The following is a 22,529-nucleotide window of genomic DNA, read 5'->3' as shown; positions in this document are numbered from 1 at the left end:
AAATTTTGCTTTATATGTTGTTTTTTCTATTACATATTGCAAGATGTCCCACGTTGAAACTGAGTCAGAAGATACTTCTGGAAAATCGCTGCCTGGGGCTGGAGCTACCACAGCTAAGTGTATCTACTGTAAACTTATGGTATCTGTTCCTCCAGCTGTTGTTTGTACTGTTTTGTCATGACAAAGTTAATGCAGATAATATTTCCTTTAGTACTGTTACATTACCTGTTGCTGTTCTGTCAACATCTAATACTCAGAGTGTTCCTGATAACATAAGAGATTTTGTTTCTAAATCCATTAAGAAGCCTATGTCTGTTATTCCTCCTTCTAGTAAACGTAAAAAGTCTTTTAAAACTTCTCATTTTTCAGATGAATTTTTAAATGAACATCATCATTCTGATTCTGATAATGGTTCTTCTGGTTCAGAGGATTCTGTCTCAGAGGTTGATGCTGATAAATCTTCATATTTATTTAAAATGAAATTTATTCGTTCTTTACTTAAAGAAGTCCTAATTGCATTAGAAATTGAGGATTCTGGTCCTCTTGATACTAAATCTAAACATTTAGATAAGGTTTTTAAATCTCCTGTAGTTATTCCAGAAGTTTTTCCTGTCCCTAGTGCTATTTCTGAAGTAATTTCCAGGGAATGGAATAATTTGGGTAATTCATTTACTCCTTCTAAACGTTCTAAGCAATTATATCCTGTGCCATCTGACAGATTAGAGTTTTGGGACAAAATCCCTAAAGTTGATGGGGCTGTCTCTACTCTTGTTAAGCGTACTACTATTGCTACGGCAGATGGTACTTCCTTAAGGATCCTTTAGATAGGAAAATTGAATCCTTTCTAAGAAAAGCTTACTTGTGTTCAGGTAATCTTCTTAGACCTGCTATATCTTTAGCGGATGTTGCTGCAGCTTCATCTTTTGGTTAGAAGCTTTAGCGCAACAAGTAACAGATCATAATTCTCATAGCATTATTATTCTTCTTCAACATGCTAATAATTTTATTTGTGATGCCATCTTTGATATCATTAGAGTTGATGTCAGGTATATGTCTCTAGCTATTTTAGCTAGAAGAGCTTTATGGCTTAAGACTTGGAATGCTGTTATGTCTTCTAAGTCTACTCTGCTTTCCCTTTCTTTCCAGGGTAATAATCGTTTTCGTTCCTTTTGTCACCACAAGGAACAAAAACCTGATCCTTCATCCTCAGGAGCGGTATCAGTTTGGGAACCATCTCCAGTCTGGAATAAATCCAAGCCTTTTAGAAAATCAAAACCAGCTCCTAAGTCCACATGAAGGTGCGGCCCTCATTCCAGCTCAGCTGGTAGGGGGCAGATTACGTTTTTTCTAAGAAATTTGGATCAATTCCGTTCACAATCTTTGGATTCAGAACATTGTTTCAGAAGGGTACAGAATTGGCTTCAAGATAAGGCCTCCTGCATAGAGATTTTTTCTTTCCCGTGTCCCAGTAAACCCAGCGAAGGCTCAAGCATTTCTGAAATGTGTTTCAGATCTAGAGTTGACTGGAGTAATTTTGCCAGTTCCAGTTCTGGAACAGGGACTGGGGTTTTATTCAAATCTCTTCATTGTACCAAAGAAGGAAAATTCCTTCAGACCAGTTCTGGATCTAAAAATATTGAATTCGTTATGTAAGGATACCAACATTCAAAGTGGTAACTGTAAGGACTATCCTGCCTTTTGTTCAACAAGGGCATTATATGTCTACTATAGATTTACAGGATGCATATCTGCATATTCCGATTCATCCAGATCACTATCAGTTTCTGAGATTCTCTTTCCTAGACAAGCATTACCAGTTTGTGGCTCTGCCGTTTGGCCTAGCTACAGCTCCAAGAATTTTTACGAAGGTTCTCGGTGCCCTTCTGTCTGTAATCAGAGAACAGGGTATTGTGGTATTCCTTATTTGGACGATATCTTGGTACTTGCTCAGTCTTCACATTTAGCAGAATCTCATTTGAATCGACTTGTGTTGTTTCTTCAACATCATGGTTGGAGGATCAATTTACCGAAAAGTTCATTGATTTCTCAGACTTAGGTAACCTTTTTAGGTTTTCAGATAGATTCAGTATCCATGACTCTATCTTTGATAGACATGAGACGTCTAAAGTTGATATCAGCTTGTTGAAACCTTCAGTCACAATCTTTCCCTTCGGTAGCCTTATGCATGGAAATTCTAGGTCTTATGACTGCGGCATCGGACGCGATCCCCTTTGCTCGTTTTTCATGCGGCCTCTTCAGCTCTGTATGCTGAACCAGTGGTGCAGGGATTACACAAAGATATCTCAATTAATATCTTTAAAACCGATTGTACGACACTCTCTGACGTGGTGGACAGATCACCATCGTTTAGTTCAGGGGGCTTCTTTTGTTCTTCCGACCTGGACTGTAATTTCAACAGATGCAAGTCCTACAGGTTGGGGAGCTGTGTGGGGGTCTCTGAAAGCACAAGGGGTTTGGGAATCTCAGGAGGTGAGATTACCGATCAATATTTTGGAACTCCGTGCAATTTTCAGAGCTCTTCAGTCTTGGCCTCTTCTAAAGAGAGAATCGTTCATTTGTTTTCAGACAGACAATGTCACAACTGTGGCATACATCAATCATCAAGGAGGGACTCACAGTCCTCTGGCTATGAAAGAAGTATCTCGAATTCCGGTATGGGCGGAATCCAGCTCCTGTCTAATTTCTGCGGTTCATATCCCAGGTATAGACAATTGGGAAGCGGATTATCTCAGTCGCCACACGTTACATCCGGGCGAATGGTCTCTTCTCCCAGAGGTATTTCTTCAGATTGTTCAAATATGGGGTCTTCCAGAAATAGATCTGACGGCTTCTCATCTAAACAAGAAACTTCCCAGGTATCTGTCCAGATCCAGGGATCCTCAAGCGGAAGCAGTGGATGCGTTGTCACTTCCTTGGAAGTATCATCCTGCCTATATCTTTCCGCCTCTAGTTCTTCTTCCAAGAGTAATCTCCAAGATTCTGAAGGAATGCTCATTTGTTCTGCTGGTGGCTCCAGCATGGCCTCTCAGGTTTTTGGTATGCGGATCCTGTCCGGATGGCCTCTTGCCAACCGTGGACTCTTCCGTTAAGACCAGACCTTCTTTCACAAGGTCCTTTTTTCCATCAGGATCTCAAATCCTTAAATTTAAAGGTATGGAGATTGAACGCTTGATTCTTAGTCAAAGAGGTTTCTCTGACTCTGTGATTAATACTATGTTACAGGCTCGTAAATCCGTATCTAGGGAGATATACTATAGAGTCTGTAAGACTTATATTTCTTGGTGTCTTTCTCATCATTTTTCCTGGCATTCTTTTAGAATTCCGAGAATTTTACAGTTTCTTCAGGATGGTTTGGATAAAGGTTTGTCTGCAAGTTCCTTGAAAAGACAAATCTCTGCTCTTTCTGTTCTTTTTCACAGAAAGATTGTTAATCTTCCTGATATTCGTTGTTTTGTACAAGCTTTGGTTCGTATAAAACCTGTCATTAAGTCAATTTCTCCTCCTTGGAGTTTGAATTTGGTTCTGGGGGCTCTTCAAGCTCCTCCGTTTGAACCTATGCATTCTTTGGACATTAAATTACTTTCTTGAAAAGTTTTGTTCCTTTTGGCCATCTCTTCTGCCAGAAGAGTTTCTGAATTATCTGCTCTTTCTTGTGAGTCTCCTTTTCTGATTTTTCATCAGGATAAGGCGGTGTTGCGAACTTCTTTTAAATTTTTACCTAAGGTTGTGAATTCTAACAACATTAGTAGAGAAATTGTGGTTCCTTCATTATGTCCTAATCCTAAGAATTCTAAGGAGAAATCATTGCTTTCTTTGGATGTAGTTAGAGCTTTGAAATATTATGTTGAAGCTACTAAGAATTTCCGAAAGACTTCTAGTCTATTTGTTATCTTTTCCGGTTCTAGGAAAGGTCAGAAGGCTTCTGCCATTTCTTTGGCATCTTGGTTGAAATCTTTAATTCATCATGCTTATGTCGAGTCGGGTAAAACTCTGCCTCAAAGGATTACAGCTTATTCTACTAGGTCAGTTTCTACTTCCTGGGCGTTTAGGAATGAAGCTTCGGTTGTTCAGATTTGCAAAGCAGCAACTTGGTCTTCTTTGCATACTTTTACTAAATTCTACCATTTTGATGTGTTTTCTTCTTCTGAAGCAGTTTTTGGTAGAAAAGTACTTCAGGCAGCTGTTTCAGTTTGATTCTTCTGCTTATAATTTGTTTTTTTCATTATAAGTTTTAAACTTTGTTTGGGTGTGGATTATTTTCAGCGGAATTGGCTGTCTTTATTTTATCCCTCCCTCTCTAGTGACTCTTGTGTGGAAGATCCACATCTTGGGTAGTCATTATCCCATACGTCACTAGCTCATGGACTCTTGCTAATTACATGAAAGAAAACATAATTTATGTAAGAACTTACCTGATAAATTCATTTCTTTCATATTAGCAAGAGTCCATGAGGCCCACCCTTTTTTTGTGGTGGTTATGATTTTTTTGTATAAAGCACAATTATTCCAATTCCTTATATTTATGCTTCACACTTTTTTTCTTATCACCCCACTTCTTGGCTATTCGTTAAACTGATTTGTGGGTGTGGTGAGGGGTGTATTTATAGGCATTTTGAGGTTTGGGAAACTTTGCCCCTCCTGGTAGGAATGTATATCCCATACGTCACTAGCTCATGGACTCTTGCTAATATGAAAGAAATGAATTTATCAGGTAAGTTCTTACATAAATTATGTTTTTTTATTTAAACTTCAGTCACCTCTGCACCTTGTAGTTTCTTCTTTTCCTTCCTGTACCTTCGGTCGAATGACTGGGGGTGGAGCTAAGGGAGGAGCTATATAGACAGCTCTGCTGTGGTGCTCTTTGCCACTTCCTGTTAGCAGGAGGATAATATCCCACAAGTAAAGGATGAATCCGTGGACTCGTCTTACCATAGAAGAAATTAATTTATCAGGTAAGCATACATTTACTTTCTCTTGTAAGATATATCGAGTCCACGGATTCATCCTTACTTGTGGGATATTCTCCTCCCCTACAGGAAGTGGCAGAGAGAGCACCCACAGCAGAGCTGCCTCTATAGCTCCCCCCTTAGCTTCACCCCCCAGTCATTCTCTCTGCCTATTTAACTGCTAGGAAGGGCAAAGAGGAGTGTGGTGACAAAAATGTTAGGTTTTTATTTTCTCAAGCAAAAGTTTGTTATTTTTAAGTGGTACCGGTGTGTACTATTTACTCTCTGCAGAAAAAGGGATGAAGATTTCTGCAAGGAGGATGATGATCTTAGCACTTTGTAACTAAGATCCACTGCTGTTCTCACAAGGGCTGAAGAGTACAGGAAAACATCAGTTGGGGGAACAGTTTGCAGGCTAAACTGCATTAAGGTATGTTCAGTCTATTTTTTTTCTAGACAGACTTATGTTATTTCTAGAAAAGGCTGGCAATATCCCTATGAGGGAAGGGTAAACTGTATTCAGACACTTGGATAGGAATTTCAGCTTGCATGAAGGGCTCATTTAGTTACTGGTGACACTGTTTGGTAAAAACGTTTTTGTTTATTCAGTAAATGATGCAATTATAACGTTTTTTTTTTAAGGGACTAAAGGGGTAATTGTGGCTTGTTTTTGAGTTTTCTAACCCACATGGTTAATTTAGAGACACTCTAGTGTTTGTCTGTTAGGCCTCAAAACTCGAGTGAGGTGGGAGGGGCCTATTTTCGTGCCTCAGTTGTGCAGTTTCTTTTCCTCTGAGACTTCTAACTGCTTCTCCAGAGGTTCCTGCCGTGTTTTGAGGGCTGTAAAAGAAGTTTTATTTTCCCCACAAATTGTTCTGAAGGGCAGGTAGGAGCCACAGCAGAGCTGTGGCAAAGTGCTGAAAGTCTTCTTTTTTACTGGTTTTGATGTTTTTTCAATCCGGTTTTGCCATTAAGGGGTTAATTGTTTATTTGCATAGCTGTGCAAAGTTACTAAGGCTATATGATACTACTGTAAAAATTTTGTTATGTTTACTGCTTTTTTACACTGTTTTGCAGAATTTGTGCAGCTTTTTTTCTCTTAAAGGCACAGTACCAATTGTACTGATATGTCTATAAACTATAAAGAACATATATTAGCATTTAAATATAGAGCAATAGATGATTCTCAGTCAGAAGTAAATGAGGGTTCGCCACCTAGCTCTCCCCAAGTGTCACAACCAGTAACGCCCGCACAAGTGACGCCAAGTACCTCTAGTGCGTCGAATTCATTTATTTTACAAGACATGGCCACAGTTATGAATACAACCCTCACAGAGGTTTTATCCTGACTGCCTGGTTTACAATGAAAGCGGGACAGCTCTGGGTTAAGGAAAAATGCTGAGCAGTCTGACGCTTTAGTAGCCGTATCTGATATGCCCTCACAATGCTCTGAGGTAGAGGTGAGGGATTTGTTATCTGAGGGAGAAATTTCTGACTCAGGAAAGACGCTTCCTCAGACAGATTATGATATGACGGCCTTTAAATTTAAGCTTGAACACCTCCGCTAATTGCTCAGGGAGGTATTAGCGGCTCTAGATGATTGTGACCCTATAGTGGTCCCAGAGAAATTGTGTAAGATGGATAAATACTTAGAGGTTCCTGTTTACATTGATGTTTTTTTCCAGTCCCTAAGAGGATTGTGAATATTATTGCTAAGGAGTGGGATAGACCAGGTATTCCGTTCATTCCCCCTCCTGTTTTTAAGAAAATGTTTCCCATATCTGACACCATGCGGGACTCGTGGCAGACAGTTCCTAAGGTGGAGGGAGCTATTTCTACTCTGTCTAAGCGTACAACTATACCTATTGAAGTCAGTTGTGCTTTCAAAGATCCTATGGATAAAAAATTAGAGGGTCTCCTGAAGAAAATTTTTGTTCATCAAGGTTTTCTTCAACCTATTGCGTGCATTGTTCCTGCAACTACTGCAGCTGTTTTCTGGTTTGAGGCTCTAGAAGAGGCTCTTCAGATGGAGACTCCATTAGAAGAAATTTGGACAGAATTAAGGCCCTTAAATTGGCTAATTCTTTTATTACAGATGCCGCTTTTCAACTGGCTAAATTAGCGGCAAAGAATTCAGGTTTTGCCATTTTAGCACGCAGGGCGTTATGGCTTAATCCTGGTCTGCTGATGTGTTACCTAAAACTACACTTTTGAACATCCCTTTCAAAGGAAAGACCCTATTTGGGCCTGAACTGAATTATTTCAGACATCACTGGAGGGAAAGGTCATGCCCTCCCTCAGGATAAAACAAATAAGATGAGGACCAAACAAAATAATTTTCGTTCCTTTTGGAATTTCAAGAGTGGCCCCGCTTCAGTTTCCTCTGCTGCAAAGCAAGAGGGGAATTTTTCCCAATCCAAGTCAGTCTGGAGACCTAACCAGGCTTGGTACAAGGGTAAACAGGCCAAGAAGCCTGCAGCTGCCTCTAAGACAGCATGAAGGGGTAGCCCCCGATCCAGGACCGGATCTAGTAGGGGGCAGACTCTCTCTCTTCGCTCAGGCCTGGGCAAGAGATGTTCACCATCCCTGGGTTTTGGAAATTGTGTCCCAGGTATATTTTCTGGAATTCAAAAGCTCTCTTCCAAGAGGGACTTTTCACATTTCTCGATTGTCTGTAAACAGACAAAGAGAGAGGCGTTCTTACGCTGTGGAGAAGACCTACATACCATGGGGGTGATCCGCCCAGTCCCAAAAGAGGAACAGAGGCTAGGTTTTTACTCAAACCTGTTTGTGGTTTCCAAAAAAGAGGGAACTTTCAGATCAATTTTGGATCTCAAAATTCTAAACAAGTTCCTCAAAGTTCCATCATTCAAGATGGAGACTATTCGGTCTATTCTACCTCTGATCCAGGAGGGTCAATATATGACCACCGTGGACTTAAATGATGCGTATCTACACATCCCTATTCACAGAATTTTCACAAGGGTGCTAGGGTCCCTTCTGGCGGTTCTAGGACCACGGGGCATAGCAGTGGCGACTTATCTAGACGTCATCTTATTTCAGGCATCAACTTTCCAGCTATCCAAGTCTCACACGGACATTATGTTGGCTTTTCTGAGATCTCAAGGGTGGACGGTGAACATAAAAAAAGTTCTCTCTTCCCTCTTATAAGCGTTTCCTTCCTAGGGACTCTGATAGACTCGGTAGAAATGAAAATATTTCTGATGGCGGTCAGAAAATCAAAGCTCTTAACCACTTGCTGAGCTCTTCATTCCATTCCTCGGCCATCAGTGGCTCAGTATATGGAGGTAATCGGACTCATGGTAGCGGCAATGGACATAGTTCCTTTTGCCCGCCTACACCTCAGACCACTACATCTATGCATGCTCAAACAGTGGAATGGGGATTATGCAGATTTGTCTCCTCAACTGCATCTGGACCAGGAGACCAGAGATTCTCTTCTCTGGTGGTTGTCTCAGGACCACCTGTCTCAGGGAATGTGTTTCCGCAGGCCAGAGTGGCTCATTGTAACGACAGATACCAGCCTGCTAGGCTGGGATGCAGTCTGGAACTCCCTGAAACTCCCTGAAAGCACAGGGCTTATGGTCTCGGGAGGAATCTCTTCTCCCGATAAATATTCTAGAACTGAGAGCGATATTCAATGCGCTTCAGGCATGGCCTCAGCTTGCTGCGGCCAAATTCATCAGGTTTCAGTCGGACAACATCACGACTGTAGCTTATATCAATCATCAAGGAGTTCTCTAGCGATGATGGAGGTAACCAAAATAATCCGATGGGCAGAGGATCACTCTTGCCATCTCTCAGCAATCCAGATCCCAGGTGTAGAGAACTGGGAGGCGGATTTCTTAAGTCATTAGAATTTTCATCCAGGGGAGTGGGAACTCCATCCGGAGGTATTTGCCCAGCTGATTCAGCTAGGGGGCACACCAGAATTGGATCTGATGGCGTCCCGTCAGAATGCCAAATTTTCTCGTTACGGGTCCAGGTCCCGGGATCCCAAGGCGGTACTGATAGATGCTCTAGAAATGCCTTGGTCCTTCAATCTGGCCTATGTATTTCCTCTCCTCCTACGTCTGGTTGCCAGAATAAATCAGGAGAGAGCTTCAGTGATTCTGATAGCACCTGCGTGGCCATGCAGGACTTGGTATGCAGACCTAGTGAACATGTCCTCGGTTCTACCATGGACTCTGCCAATTAGGCAGGACCTTCTAATCCAAGGTCTGTTCACGCATCCAAATCTAATTTCTCTGCGTCTGACTGCTTGGAGATTGAACGCCTGATTCTATCAAAGCGTGGTTTCTCTGAGTCGGTCATTGATACCCTGATTCAGGCTAGAAAGCCTGTCACCAGGAAGATCTATCATAATATTTGGCGCAAATATCTTTATTGGTGTGAATCCAAAGGTTACTCGTGGAGTAAGATTAGGATTCCTAGAATATTGTCTTTTCTCCAAGAAGGTTTGGAGAAGGGATTATCAGCTAGTTCCTTATAAGGACAAATATCTGCTTTGTCTATTCTTCTACACAAACGTCTGGCAGATGTCCCAGACGTTTGAGCATTTAGTCAGGCTTTGGTCAGAATCAAGCCTGTATTTAAACCTGTTGCTCCGCCATGGAAGAGTTTCTGAGCTATATGCTTTACAGTGTGATTCCCCTTATCTTATTTTCCATGCAGATAAGGTGGTTTTGCGTACCAAACCTGGGTTTCTTCCTAAGGTTGTTTCTTATAAGAATATCAATCAAGAGATTGTTGTTCCTTCACTGTGTCCTAATCCTTCTTCAAAGAAGGAACGTCTGTTGCACAATCTTGATGTGGTTCGTGCTTTAAAGTTCTACTTGCAAGCAACTAAAGATTTCCGTCAAACATCTTCATTGTTTGTTGTTTATTCTGGTAAGCGGAGAGGTCAGACGGCTACGGCTACCTCTCTTTCCTTTTGGCTGAAAAGCGTCATCCGTTTGGCTTATGAGATTGCTGGCCAACAGTCTCCTGAAAGAATTACTGCTCATTCTACTAGAGCTATGGCTTCCACATGGCTTTTAAATATGAGGCTTCTGTTGAACAGAATTCTAATGCGGCGACTTGGTCTGTTTCATACTTTTTCCAAATTTTACAATTTTAATACTTTTGCTTCTTCGGAGGCTATTTTTGGGAGACAGGTTCTACAAGCAGTGGTGCCTTCCGTTTAAGGTCCCTGTCTTGTCCCTCCCTTCATCCGTGTCCTAAAGCTTTGGTATTGGTATCCCACAAGTAAGGATGAATCCGTGGACTCGATACATCTTACAAGAGAAAACATAATTTATGCTTACCTGATAAATTTATTTCTCTTGTGATGTATCGAGTCCACGGCCCGCCCTGTTTATTAAGACAGGCATATATATTTTTATTTTTAAACTTTCAGTCACCACTGCACCCTATAGTTTCTCCTTTTTCTTCCTAGCCTTCGGTCGAATGACTGGGGGGTGGAGCTAAGGGGGGAGCTATATAGGCAGCTCTGCTGTGGGTGCTCTCTCTGCCACTTCCTGTAGGGGAGGAGAATATCCCACAAGTAAGGATGAATCCGTGGACTCGATACATCACAAGAGAAATAAATTTAACAGGTAAGCATAAATTATGTTTTTTCTGGCAGTTTATTTTTTTCCCTTCGAACTAAATGCCTGCCTTTCTCAGATAGTGATATAGTTTGTCTGTACTCTGTACTCTGTACTCTGTTCTCTGTTGTCTGTTAGGAGGTGGTAAGATTTCCTAAGTTTTCAAGAGCCAAATTATTTGTATTATTTTAAACTATAACGGTTATAGTTTAATTGTGTGTATTGTCTAAAAAGGGGTGTTTTGTTTTTTACTTCCCCCTTTATTCTTGTACATTGCTGCCTTGACTAATTATATTTGTTTGGTCTCCTTAAAAGAATATACTATTGTGTATTTAATTTGTGGTCATTGCTATCTGTTATTTTATTATCTGTAATAATAATGGCACATACTCGAACTGTCCCCATTAATTTAAATGTAGATCCTTTAGAGGGCAGAACTTCTGACCACTTATTAAAGTGTATTTTTTTTTTTTATACAAGCTTATCCCTATTACTACACCAGCTCAACTATGAAATTCATGTATGGTTCACCTTACGCATTCTAACTAGTCAAATGCTGCTTTTGCCTCTAAAGGAATCTGTCCTCCCTCTGTTTGTACAGTACAAGGGAGTTCTTCAGATTTTGTTCTAGGATTTAAAGATTTTGTGGGCTCAGCTGTGTCTGAGATGTTTGTGCCCATGCTTCCTCCAAGTAAGAGTCTTTGACAAACAATCTACAGTTCATTTATCTAGCCATTCTGAATCTCTTAAAATCAGATCTGCTGAACAGTTACTCTCAGATTCAGTCTCTGTCTTCTGAAGGTGGAGTGCTTTCTGATTGCTGATCAGGATAAATAATCCTTCTCTTTTATGTTCAAATTTGAACATCTTCGAAATCTTTTCAAGGAAGTTTTATTTACTTTAGGGGTACAAGACTAAGCCTTCGGAAGAAAAATCCATCAAACAATTGGATTTAATTTTCATATCTACTGTTAAGACTCCAAAGATTTTTCCTGTTCCTGAGGAGATAACTGAGATTATTACCAAAGAGTAGTCCAAGCCTGGTCTTCCTTTTAACCCATCATCTGCATTTAGAAGTATGTTTCCTTTACCAACTGCTAACATAGACCTTTGGGAAATTGTCCCAGATGGCTCCATCTCCACCTTGGCAAAATGCAATACTATCCCTCTAACGGATAGTACTTCTTTTAAAGACCCTATGGACAAAAAAAATTATAGTCTCTTCACAGAAAGGCTTTTCTTCAAGTTGGTTATTTTTTTTTTTTTTTTTTAAACCAGCAATCAGTAATGCTTGTGTGGCAACAGTTTCTACTCATTGGTGTGATAAATTATCTGATCGGATTTCAGATGTTTCTATAAATGAAGATTTTCAATGTTGTTTGAATGCTTTAATTTGTTATGCTTTTGCAAACATTATTCGAATCAATGCCAAAAATATGGCATTTTCAGTTTTGACCAGAAAGATTGTATTTGTGCTTGTTCTAGATTATATAATCTCTACGTTGACTGGGGTAATGGGGCTGTCTCCCTCAGGATATGAAGTCTAAGGGAAAGAACAGAGCTACTAATCTATTGTTCCTTTCATCAATCAAGGAACCAAAGGTCATCCTCCACTTCACAAAATCAAAATTCTTCCAGGTCTTCCTGGAAATCTAACCCCAATTGGCATAGTCTGGATTTTTCTACCCCTTGTTCAACAATATGTCCATGATAGACTTGAATGATGCTTACCTTCATATTCCTATCCACAAAGACCATCACCAGTTCCTAGGATTTGCCTACCATGACAAACATTTTCAGTTTGTTGCTCTCCCATTTCTTCTGTCTACTGCTCCCAGAAGTCCACTATGGTTCCAAAAGGGGATGAATCTTAAATTTGATTTGACTGTATTTTAATAACTTTTATCCTGGCTATGATTAAATTGATTAAAATTGATGTATAATGGATGAATGTTAATAATTTACCAACATTTGTTTTATCTAATTTTAATTTATTTTATGGTTTATTTTAATTGTATAGAAATTGTGTTTCACTAGGTGTTGTTGTATATCTATTATGAAGATATATAGATTATATAGAGGTTTTTTTTATGATTTATTACCACTATGGGGATATCACACTTTAATGGTTGTGATTTTTGTATCTTTGTAAAACTATTAATACACATATGGGGTTTAAGTGCCATAAAACAGGTTGAGATCTGTGAATATCCTAAAAGGGCTTTTAAGTAAAAATAGTTTTGCATAAAAAAATATAAAAAAGTTGCTGGCAAGTATTTTAAAATAATTTTAAAAAATAAGCAAAATTGGTTACATAGCTATGCTGTCTGGAGTTGTCTGATCCACTTCCCCCTTATCAGTGTTTAGCATCAGAAACACAGGCATTGTATTTCAACTGAGTTCACAGCTGCTTATTTGCTACTAGTCATGCTCTTGTAGATAATGAATGTTAAATTCTGCATTCTACCAAATCAAAGGTAGATATAGATACAGCCATAGAAGCAATTGTGTGTGGGATGTTAGAACTGTACAATTCGGAAACTTAAAGTGAATGTAAACTTTGAGTAATATGTGCCCGGTTTTTAAAAATCCTATTTAAAACAGGGGCACTTTCATTCATCAAAGTTTACATTTCAGCCGTTTTGTTAAAATACCTGAAACGTTGCTGTGTTTTGTACCCAATGTTTTGTATAATAAAGTTCTTTGTAACTGAAGAAGCTTGAGGACTTTGATTTTTTTTTTTTTAAATTGGAAAGCAGATTATCTGTGTCGTCAATCCCTTCATCCAGACAAAAGGTCTTTACATCGGGAAGTGTTCCATTTAATTGTAGAATGAAGGGGTCTATCAGCGATAGACCTGATGGCTTCTTGTTTGAACAACAAACTTCCAAGATACTTTGCAAGATCCAGGGATCTTAAAGTAGAATTTGTAGCTGCTTTAGCAAATCCCTGGTCATTTAATCTTGCTTATATTTATCCTCCGACTGCTGCCAAGAGTGATAGCTCAGATCAAACAAGAGCAATCATCAGTAATTTGTATTGCTCCAGCTTCGCCACGCAGAACATGGTTAGCAGATCTGGTTTAGGTGTTTAGTTGTCCTCCGTGGCTTCCACAAAGGCACAACATTTTATCGCAAGGTCCCTTCCATCATCAAGATCTCAAGTCTCTCAAATCTTGGAGATTTTTAAGGCAGAAGTTTTTTCGAATGAGGCAATTGAAACCTTAATTCAGGCCTGAAAGCCTGTTACAAGAAAAATAAATCATAACATTTGAAAAGCTTTTCTTTCCTGGTGTGAGAAACATAATTTTAGTTGGCATTCTTTTAGAATTCCTAGAATTCTTCAATTCTTACAAGATGGCTTAGATAAAAGTTTATCTGCTAGCTCTTTAAATGGTCAGATTTCAGCTCTGTCTGTATTATACAACAAGAAATTTGTAAAACTTCCTGACATTCAGAGTTTTGTTCAAGCTTTAGTCAGGATTAGACCAGTAATTAAACCAATCTCTCCTTCATGGAACTTTAATTTGGTTCTTAGAGTTTTGCAGGTCTTGACCATTGAACCCATGCATATTTTGGACATTCAGCTTCTATCTTGGAAGGTATTGTTTATTTTAGCAAAACCATCTGCCAGAAGTTTCAGAATCGTCTGCTCTTGTGACCCTCCTTATCTAATTTTTCTCCAGGATAAGGTGGTTTTAAGGACAAATTTTGACTTCTTACCAAAAGTGGTGTCATATGATAACCTCAACCGGGAAATTATTCTACAAAATTCCAAAGAAAGACTTCTACATAATTTAGATGTAGTTAGAGCTTTAAAAGGTTATCTACAGGCTACAAAGGACTTTTAGACAATCCTCTAACTTATTTATTAATTTCTCGGGTCCATGCAAAGGTCAGAAAGCCACAGCCATTATTTTAGCTTATTGGTTAAAACTTTTAACTCACAAGGCTTACTTGGAGGCGGAAAAGTCTCCCCCAAAACGCATAACAGCCCATTCTACCAAGTCAGTTTCCACTGCGTGGGCATTTATATATGAGGCTTCTATTGATAGGCAACATCATGGTCATCCTTACATACTTTTGCTAAATTCTACCACTTCTATGTTTTTGCTTCTTCTGAAGCAGCTTTTAGTAGGAAAGTCCTCCAGACAGCAGTGTCTGAGAAATAAGTGCCTGCCTTTTAAAACATATTTGCCCCGCCCAAACTACTTGTGAACTCCACAGCTTGGATATTATTTCCCAGGAGTAATGGATCATGGACTCTAACCACCTTATAAAATAAAATAAAATGTATGCTTACCTGATAAATCAGTTTCTTTCATGGTGCTGATAGTGCATGAGCCCCACACAATTTTATTAGTTTAAAATAAATTCTGTCTGCAGTTCTAGTTTGTACCTTTCCCGCCCCCCCTTCTTTTTCCTTTCTTATATTTTTTGCTACTTCTCCATGCTTGGCTATTCGTCAGACTGGCATACCAGTGAGGTGGGAGGAATGTAGTTCTCTTGGAAGTTTTGAGAATCTTTGCCTCCTCCTAGTGGTCAGTAGTTGAATCCCATGAGTAATGGAACTTGGACTCTCACTACCATGAAATAAATTAATATATCAGATAAGCATACTTTTTTGTGCTTAAATTTGCAGCAAAATGGAAAGCAAATGAAAAAGGAAAAGAGGAAATGCAATATGAAGTGATGTGGAGTGGTTCTTTAAATGTGGAAGAGAAGTAAGTATTGAATCCATTATTACACTTTTAATACTTAAACCTATGTCATTGTTTTTAAAGGATCTATATTTCAAGAAATGATAACAGTAGAAAGAGGGAATTTGATATTATAAGTTAAATTGGATGTTTTCTGTTTTTTTATTTTATATTGAACATTTCATTTGAATTATGATATTTGAATGTCCATTTAAAGGTCTGTACATATTAAATCACAAGTATAAAAACCTTTTAAAAAACTAAAAATCATATAGTACTCTGATAAATGAAGAGCGAGAGAAACTGCAAACACTTGCCTGGCCAGACTCTGTGTATACGTTACCACTACTAGTTTCAGGGACACGCCCCTTCCTCAGCTGATACTTGTGATTTAATACTGCATATTTGTATGTTGTAAATTTGTATATTGTATGAAAGTGGGGACAATAGTGCTCCATTTTATCTCAAAAACTTTAATTTGCCCTCCATTGTGCAAATAGTTTTTTAACCTATGTGTTAGGACTATATACAATAGCAACATTTAATACTATTGCTTTGTGAATAGGTATATGTTATATCTTTTTAAATGTTCTAAGACATGGTCTGTCAATAAAATAAAGTGTTTTTTTCTACACATTGTGTATTTCTAGTTTATATTTGCTGTATACAGCGCTGTTTATACACTCTCATACAACCTTTCTTGTTTCTAAAAACAGCTGCAGTTCAGCCCTTAATCAAGTGATTAGATACCTAGTATATACTAGTGGCATAAATGTTTTTTAGTTGATTGCAACTAAGTAACTAAAATATACATTTCTCAGTGTGTGGCGCTCTCCATTTTTAACTACAAAATAAATATATATATTTACTAACATATTACTTTCTGATTTGCAGTGAGTATATCCGCAGTGCCCTGTGTATTCCTTTGGCAAGCCAAAAAAGGTAATTCTGGGAACGAGTTGTGAAACATGAAATTAATTTGAGATTGCTGTTGTACTCCTGTATGTGCTTGTGATGTATCTTTCTGTAGCCTTTTGTAAACACAGTAATTACAAGTATTGACTTATTGAGTACCTTGTTCTTAAAAAAAATAAAAATAAAAAAAAAATCTTCAGAGCCCCCTTTCAACTGCTGACTTAGTATGAAAGTAGTATGGTCTGTATGTATATGTGTGTGTTTATGTATAAGAATACAAATACAGGCACCAGGGAGCCAATGGTGCCTTAAAATTAGTCCTTGACGCCCTGTTTAGTGTTGCAATGACACCCATGGGTGCCCCCGCTGGCCGCTTTTATCCACACCTGAATGTAGCTTGGTGCTGTATCATATCTAGGCCTCACAGCTCTGAAATATAGCTTAATTTTTATTGTTTTATTATATAATGTCAATTATATGTTGGTTCCTTTCTAACATCCTGGAAATACTAATGGATAATGAATGTTTGAAGGAATAATCCCTGACTTCCTGTCTTTCCCATTTAAGATTCTATACTTGAGGACACCAACGGGTGTTCCTTCATATACTTATTTATGTAATATGTAGAATCCAATAAGTCATGACCCCAGACTAGACATTTAGGAGCTTTGTGTATCTGATTGCCAGTATTTGTACACACACACACTTATAAGTGAGCGTTTCTTGTCATTAACAAAAATGTAAGTATTTTCTTTTCTTGGTTAGGAGCTCTACTGGGCGCCCAGACTGGACTTGCATTGTTGTTGGATTTACCTCTGGTTATGTGCGATTTTATACAGAGGTAAGATTTTTGCTCTGTCAACACTAGCTTTATTATATTATCTAATCTTCAAATTGTAATGTCGGGGGCATAATGGATTTTATTTATTGTATCCTATATGGATGGTTGGGAAGGAGGTTTCTTCTTAGCTGAAATGTTTTCCTGTTTTTTCTCAGATCATTTACCTAATCACTACATAATTGACATTCACAAAAACCATACACAGTCTTTGTTCTAAAGCTAATAACTATTTCTGTTAAACAGTATTCATAAAATCAATTACTTGATCAAATATGTGCAAGACATTTTGAATAAAAATCATCCACTCACAAGCCGATTGATAGTCATTCATGTGTATAATACATTTTTTTTTTTAAACAAGCTTTATTATAAGAAATTGCAAAATACAACAAGGCCATAAACATGTAACATTCAAATTGACATTCTGTGAAGGCTTTGCAATAGCCCTGCCGTATCACACGGCTAAAGTTCTTGATAGGTATGAACCTTAATTGTCCATTGGATATTAGTTGTGAGGTAGGTTACGGTCCTACCAACCTGAGCTTTTTTTATATTACATTTTCTTTTTTTTATAACCAACACATTACTGGTATTGTTAGGGTAGAAGGAAAAGAGGTAAGGCAAGGAGGAAAGAATGAGTAGAGAAGTATGGAAAGAGACAGGGAAAAAAAGGGGGGAGGTGGGGTAGGGAATATGGGAGTCATCGCCATTGACATGAGTTGCCCCGAGTGTTATGTTTTTGACTTAGTCCCCTGCCCTCCCATGTCAGTTGCATCAGCTCGTAGGTCACTATTCTGCCCGTTATCCTGTAGTGATAGAGCTCCAGCCGGAGAAGATCCCCGACTCCAGCCTTCCACTCCTGTAGGGTGGGCGCCTCTGTCATCTTCCAGTGTTTGGGTATGAGCCCCTTGGCTGCGCCCAATATCAGAAGTAGTAAGAGATATTGCGCTTCTTCGTCTAACTTAGGGAGCTCATGGTAAAGTAGGGGTTTGGAGTAAGTGCGAGGGTCCTGCTCATTTCAGTGTATACCTCGTACCATAGTGGTCGAATTTTGGGACAGGTCCACCATACATGTAGTGTTGTACCCTCCTCTCCACAGCCTCTCCAGCATTTCCCATTTGTCAGTGGGTAGATTTTTCTGAGCCTCTCGGGGGTCAGATACCAGCAGCTAAGGAATTTATAGTGCATTTCCTGTATTCTGGCGGATACTGATGCCTTTTTATGTCTCTTAAAGATTCTGTGCCAGTCCTCAGTTTCTATTGGTTCCCCTAGTTCTCTGTGCCAGGCATGCACGTAAGACGGAAGGTATGTTTCCCCCCTTGCTAGGAGCGTTTTATATAGTTTCGAGATGAGGTGTTTTGAGGGCCGGTTTGTTACACATAAGCTCTCAAAAGGTGTTTTTTGTCTGCTGAAATGTTTTTTGTTTTTGTATTTTGAATAGAAGTGTACTAGCTGTGCCATACAGAACCAGAAAGAGAATGTTTGGTGATCCCATTCTTCCAGTTCGGTCTGTGATTTAAGTTTATCATGGTGTAAGACATGTGTGATATTGTTATCTGCTACTGAGTAAGTTTGGCCATGGGCCCTGGTTCTCTCTCTAATCCCTATATCAGGGTTCTCTCTGACCGGGGTCAGAGGTGAGTTTTGTGAGGAGATGAAGGCCTCCTCGTATCATGTTGTCCCACATGGAGAAGACATCCATCAGGAGTAAGAATTTTTTAACTGCTCCAGGACGGTGTGAAGTAGTGACCCATGCCAGGGTTCCCACATTACCTCTTTGCAGGATCTCACAGTATATAAAGGAGGTGTTATTAAGTTGTGCAAGAACTGTTGTTACAGTCAGGCATGTACAATTCAGCCGAACTATACCAGGGAGGGAATGTAGTAGGGGTTAAGAGCTTTGCTTCCACAAAGCTAGGGTGTGGTGAGGGAGTTAGACGTGTTCACTTGCGGGAAGAAAAAGGAAAAAAACAAAAAACAGATCTCTGTAACAGTTCAGAAATTTACAATGCCAATACAGTAATTCAGGGGTAGTAGGCCTAGAGCTAGCGTGTGGTTACTTATATTTCTGCTACATTGGTGTATCCGGTCCACGGCTTCATCCTTACTTGTGGGATATTCTCTTCCCCTACAGGAAGTGGCAAAGAGAGCACACAGCAGAGCTGTCTATATAGCTCCCCTCAGGCTCCGCCCCCCCCCCAGTCATTCTCTTTGCCGCTCTGAACAAGTATCATCTCCACGGGGGTGGTAAAGAGTATGTGGTGTTAGTTGTAGTTTTTTATTTCTTCTATCAAGAGTTTGTTATTTCAAAATAGTGCCGGTTTGTACTATTTACTCTACAGCAGAAAGTGATGAAGATTTCTGTTGAGAGGAGTATGATTTTAGCACCAGAAACTAAAATCCATTGCTGTTCCCACGCAGGACTGTTGAAATCAGAGAACATCAGTTGGGGGGAACAGTTTGCAGGGTTAACTGCTTCAGGTATGATCAGGCATTTTTCTAACAAGACCATGTAATGCTAGAAGACTGTCAGAAATTCCCTCTGGGATTGGTAAGCCATTTTTTTCTAATAGACTCTGTATAAAATGATGGCTTATATTTAGGGCTCTATGCTGGTTGACACTATTGTGGGCTTTAAAATCGATTGCTTTTTAGCATGTTTTTCACTATAAATAAGGTGTTTTTTCAGACTTTAAAACACTTTTGGGGTTTAATTTCGGCCTGGCACTAATTTGGACACCTAAATCTAGTCAGAAAGGCCCCTCCACTCTAGAATGAAGAGGGAGGAGGCCTAATTTTTAGGCCTCAATTGTGCAGTTGTTTTTGCCTAGGCAATCCATGCAGCTTCATGTGGGGAGTCAAGAGGCATCATAAAAGACTCCAGGGAGGCTTATTTCCTGCTAAAATAATCCCTAATGAAGGTAAAAGGCTACAGTGAAAGCTGTAGCTAGTACTGTAGTGTGTTAACTGGTTAATAACTGTTATTAGCTCCGGTTTGGGCATTAAGGGGTTAATTGATCTGAAAATTTGTGTGCAATTTTTTCAAAGCATTAAGACTCTGTGGTGAAAATTTCATTAAAATCGGATGTTTATTTCATGGGTTTTTAATATTTCAGTAAAAAAGTGTGCTTTTTTATTATTTAAAGAGACAGTAACTTTTTTGTCAAAAATAATTTTTATTGCATTGTAGTTCTGTTTAAGTCTGTTAAACATGTCTGAGTCTTCATGTTCCTATGTTCTGTATGTCCAAAGGCCAAGGTGGTTCCCCCATTAAATTTATGTGTGAAGTGTGCCATAGCGTCCAAACAGCTTAAGGACAGTACAATCACACTTAAAAATATAGCCCAAGATGAATTTTTAGCTGAATGTAGTGAAAATAGCTTGCTTTCCTCTCCTTCTGTGTCAAACACCAGCTATGCCCGCGCAGGCGATGCCCAGTACATCTAGCGCACCAATTGCGATTACTATGCAACAGTTAGCAGCATTTTTATCCAAACTGCCAGCTTTCCTAGGAAGCGTGATTGCTCAGTTTTAAATACAGAAAATGAGCAAGTAGACGCAGAGGATAATTTATCTGTAGTGCCCTCACATCAATCTGACTTGGCGGTGAGGGAGGGCCTGTCTGAGGGAGAAATTTCTGACACAGGAAAAGTTTCTCAGCAGGCAGAGCCTAATACCATAGCATTTAAATTTAAGCTAGAACACCTCCGCGCTCTACTTAAGGAGGTCCTGGCTACTCTTGATGATTGTGACCCTTTGGTGGTCCCATAAAAATTGTGTAAAATGGATAAATTCTTAGAGGTCCCAGTACACACTGATGCGTTTCCGATACCTAAGAGGGTGGCGGATATAGTGAATAAGGAGTGGGAGAAACCAGGTGTACCTTTTGTTCCCCCTCCTATATTTAAGAAAATGTTCCCCATTGTTGACCCCAGAAGGGACGCGTGGCAGACGGTCCCTAAGGTAGAGGGAGCAGTTTTCAAAGTAAAGGTTTATTTAAGAAAATTTTTGTTCAACAAGGTTTTCTTCTTCAACCAATTTCTTGCATTAGAAAAAAGAAAAAATCGATCCCAATATCCATATGGTATGAATAAAAACAGCCTTTATTTCTTCAATTTTAAAACAGCAAACATGATACACGCACAGAAGTATCAGGTTTTACGCGTTTCGGCTATTGCCGTACTCATAAACCTGATTTGGCACAGGTGAGTGCCATCTTAAAAAGGTTACAAAACATGGTTATTGGTTGGTGCTCAACACACCCCTATTAACCATTAAGGTACTGAATGCACACAAACAATTACTTATTTCACACATTAAACAATGGGAAATGGAGGTGGATAGGGAATAGGGCATAGTATATGCATATATTCAAATCTGATATTGTCTAATAATGGCAGTTCATGAGAAACTCAGTATATATATATATAACGCTTTTGTCAAGAGCCTACTACAAAGTATATGTTTATCCATGTGAACAAGAGACATGATATTGTAAAATTTCTATGAGATAAACATATCTAATAACGGAATAATAAAATAATAGAATAACGTTAAGATATGTAGGACAATAAAAACAGAAGCATAAGATAAACATAAGTTGCAGAATTGTGAATAGCAGAACCAGAACATTTGCTAATCATAAAGGCCTTTCATAAACATAATATTAGTAATAAACAATAAATATATCAGTTTATCATAACTTTTGAAGTATACATATGATTAAAGAATTCAAAAACTAATACATTTAACAGGTGACAGATTAGCCATGGTTCAAGCTGCACTTATTATACTGGTTATATGAACGTGTGCCCTATTTGTATGTTAATTGTATTTTTAAAAAAAATTAATTAAATGTTCTAGACTGAAAATGATAACTATGGTGCATATGTTCGTGTCAAAACATCTATCATTAAAGAACATGCATATATATAAACCCTATATCATCTTGTCTATATCATCTTTCTAAATTTATCATAAGCAGTAAATCCCACAGGAGATTATTACAAAAATTATTTCGGGAAATATTTCAAATGAGAAATTTATTGAAAATGTATGTATTAATATGTGGGTGTACTGGACCATGAAGCCAATCATTACTGCCAATGATTTATGATGTCAAACTCGGAGTTAAATCCATGTGGTATCTGAGTATTTAGCTTCATGATCCAGTACACCTCCTGCCTTGCCAAAAGTTCATCCTTATTTCCTCCCCTGGGGGGCAAGTTGACAGTTTCAATGCCTCGCCACTTGAAGGATCCAGTGTCCTTGCCGTGCACCTCAATAAAATGTCGGGATAGTGCCGAACATGGTTTATCATTTTTGATATAACCAAGATGTTCTCTTATCCTTGTTCGGACTTCCCTGCTTGTCATTCCAACGTACTGCTTGGAGTGCTCCTGACATTCTATTAGGTACACAACATAAACACTGGAGCACTTAATACATCCTTTAGACAAAAACCTATCTCCAGTTGAACACGAGTAGAAGTTTCTGCC

At 38.9% G+C, this 22,529-nt stretch overlaps 1 protein-coding gene across 1 annotated transcript in view; it reads left to right on the top strand.

The window, feature by feature from the left end:
* RAB3GAP2 (RAB3 GTPase activating non-catalytic protein subunit 2) overlaps nt 1–22,529 on the top strand; it is a 470,453-nt gene that overhangs the window by 88,356 nt on the left and 359,568 nt on the right. The window contains 3 exon segments of the mRNA XM_053712514.1: nt 15,218–15,299; nt 16,170–16,217; nt 16,956–17,031. Of these exon segments, the coding sequence (XP_053568489.1) occupies nt 15,218–15,299; nt 16,170–16,217; nt 16,956–17,031 (206 nt within the window).

This window comes from Bombina bombina, chromosome 4 (assembly GCF_027579735.1).
Source record: "Bombina bombina isolate aBomBom1 chromosome 4, aBomBom1.pri, whole genome shotgun sequence".
In the NCBI taxonomy this organism is placed as follows: domain Eukaryota; kingdom Metazoa; phylum Chordata; class Amphibia; order Anura; family Bombinatoridae; genus Bombina; species Bombina bombina.
The sequence above is the reverse complement of the archived record's forward strand: the minus strand, read 5'-3'. Positions and strand labels throughout refer to the sequence as shown.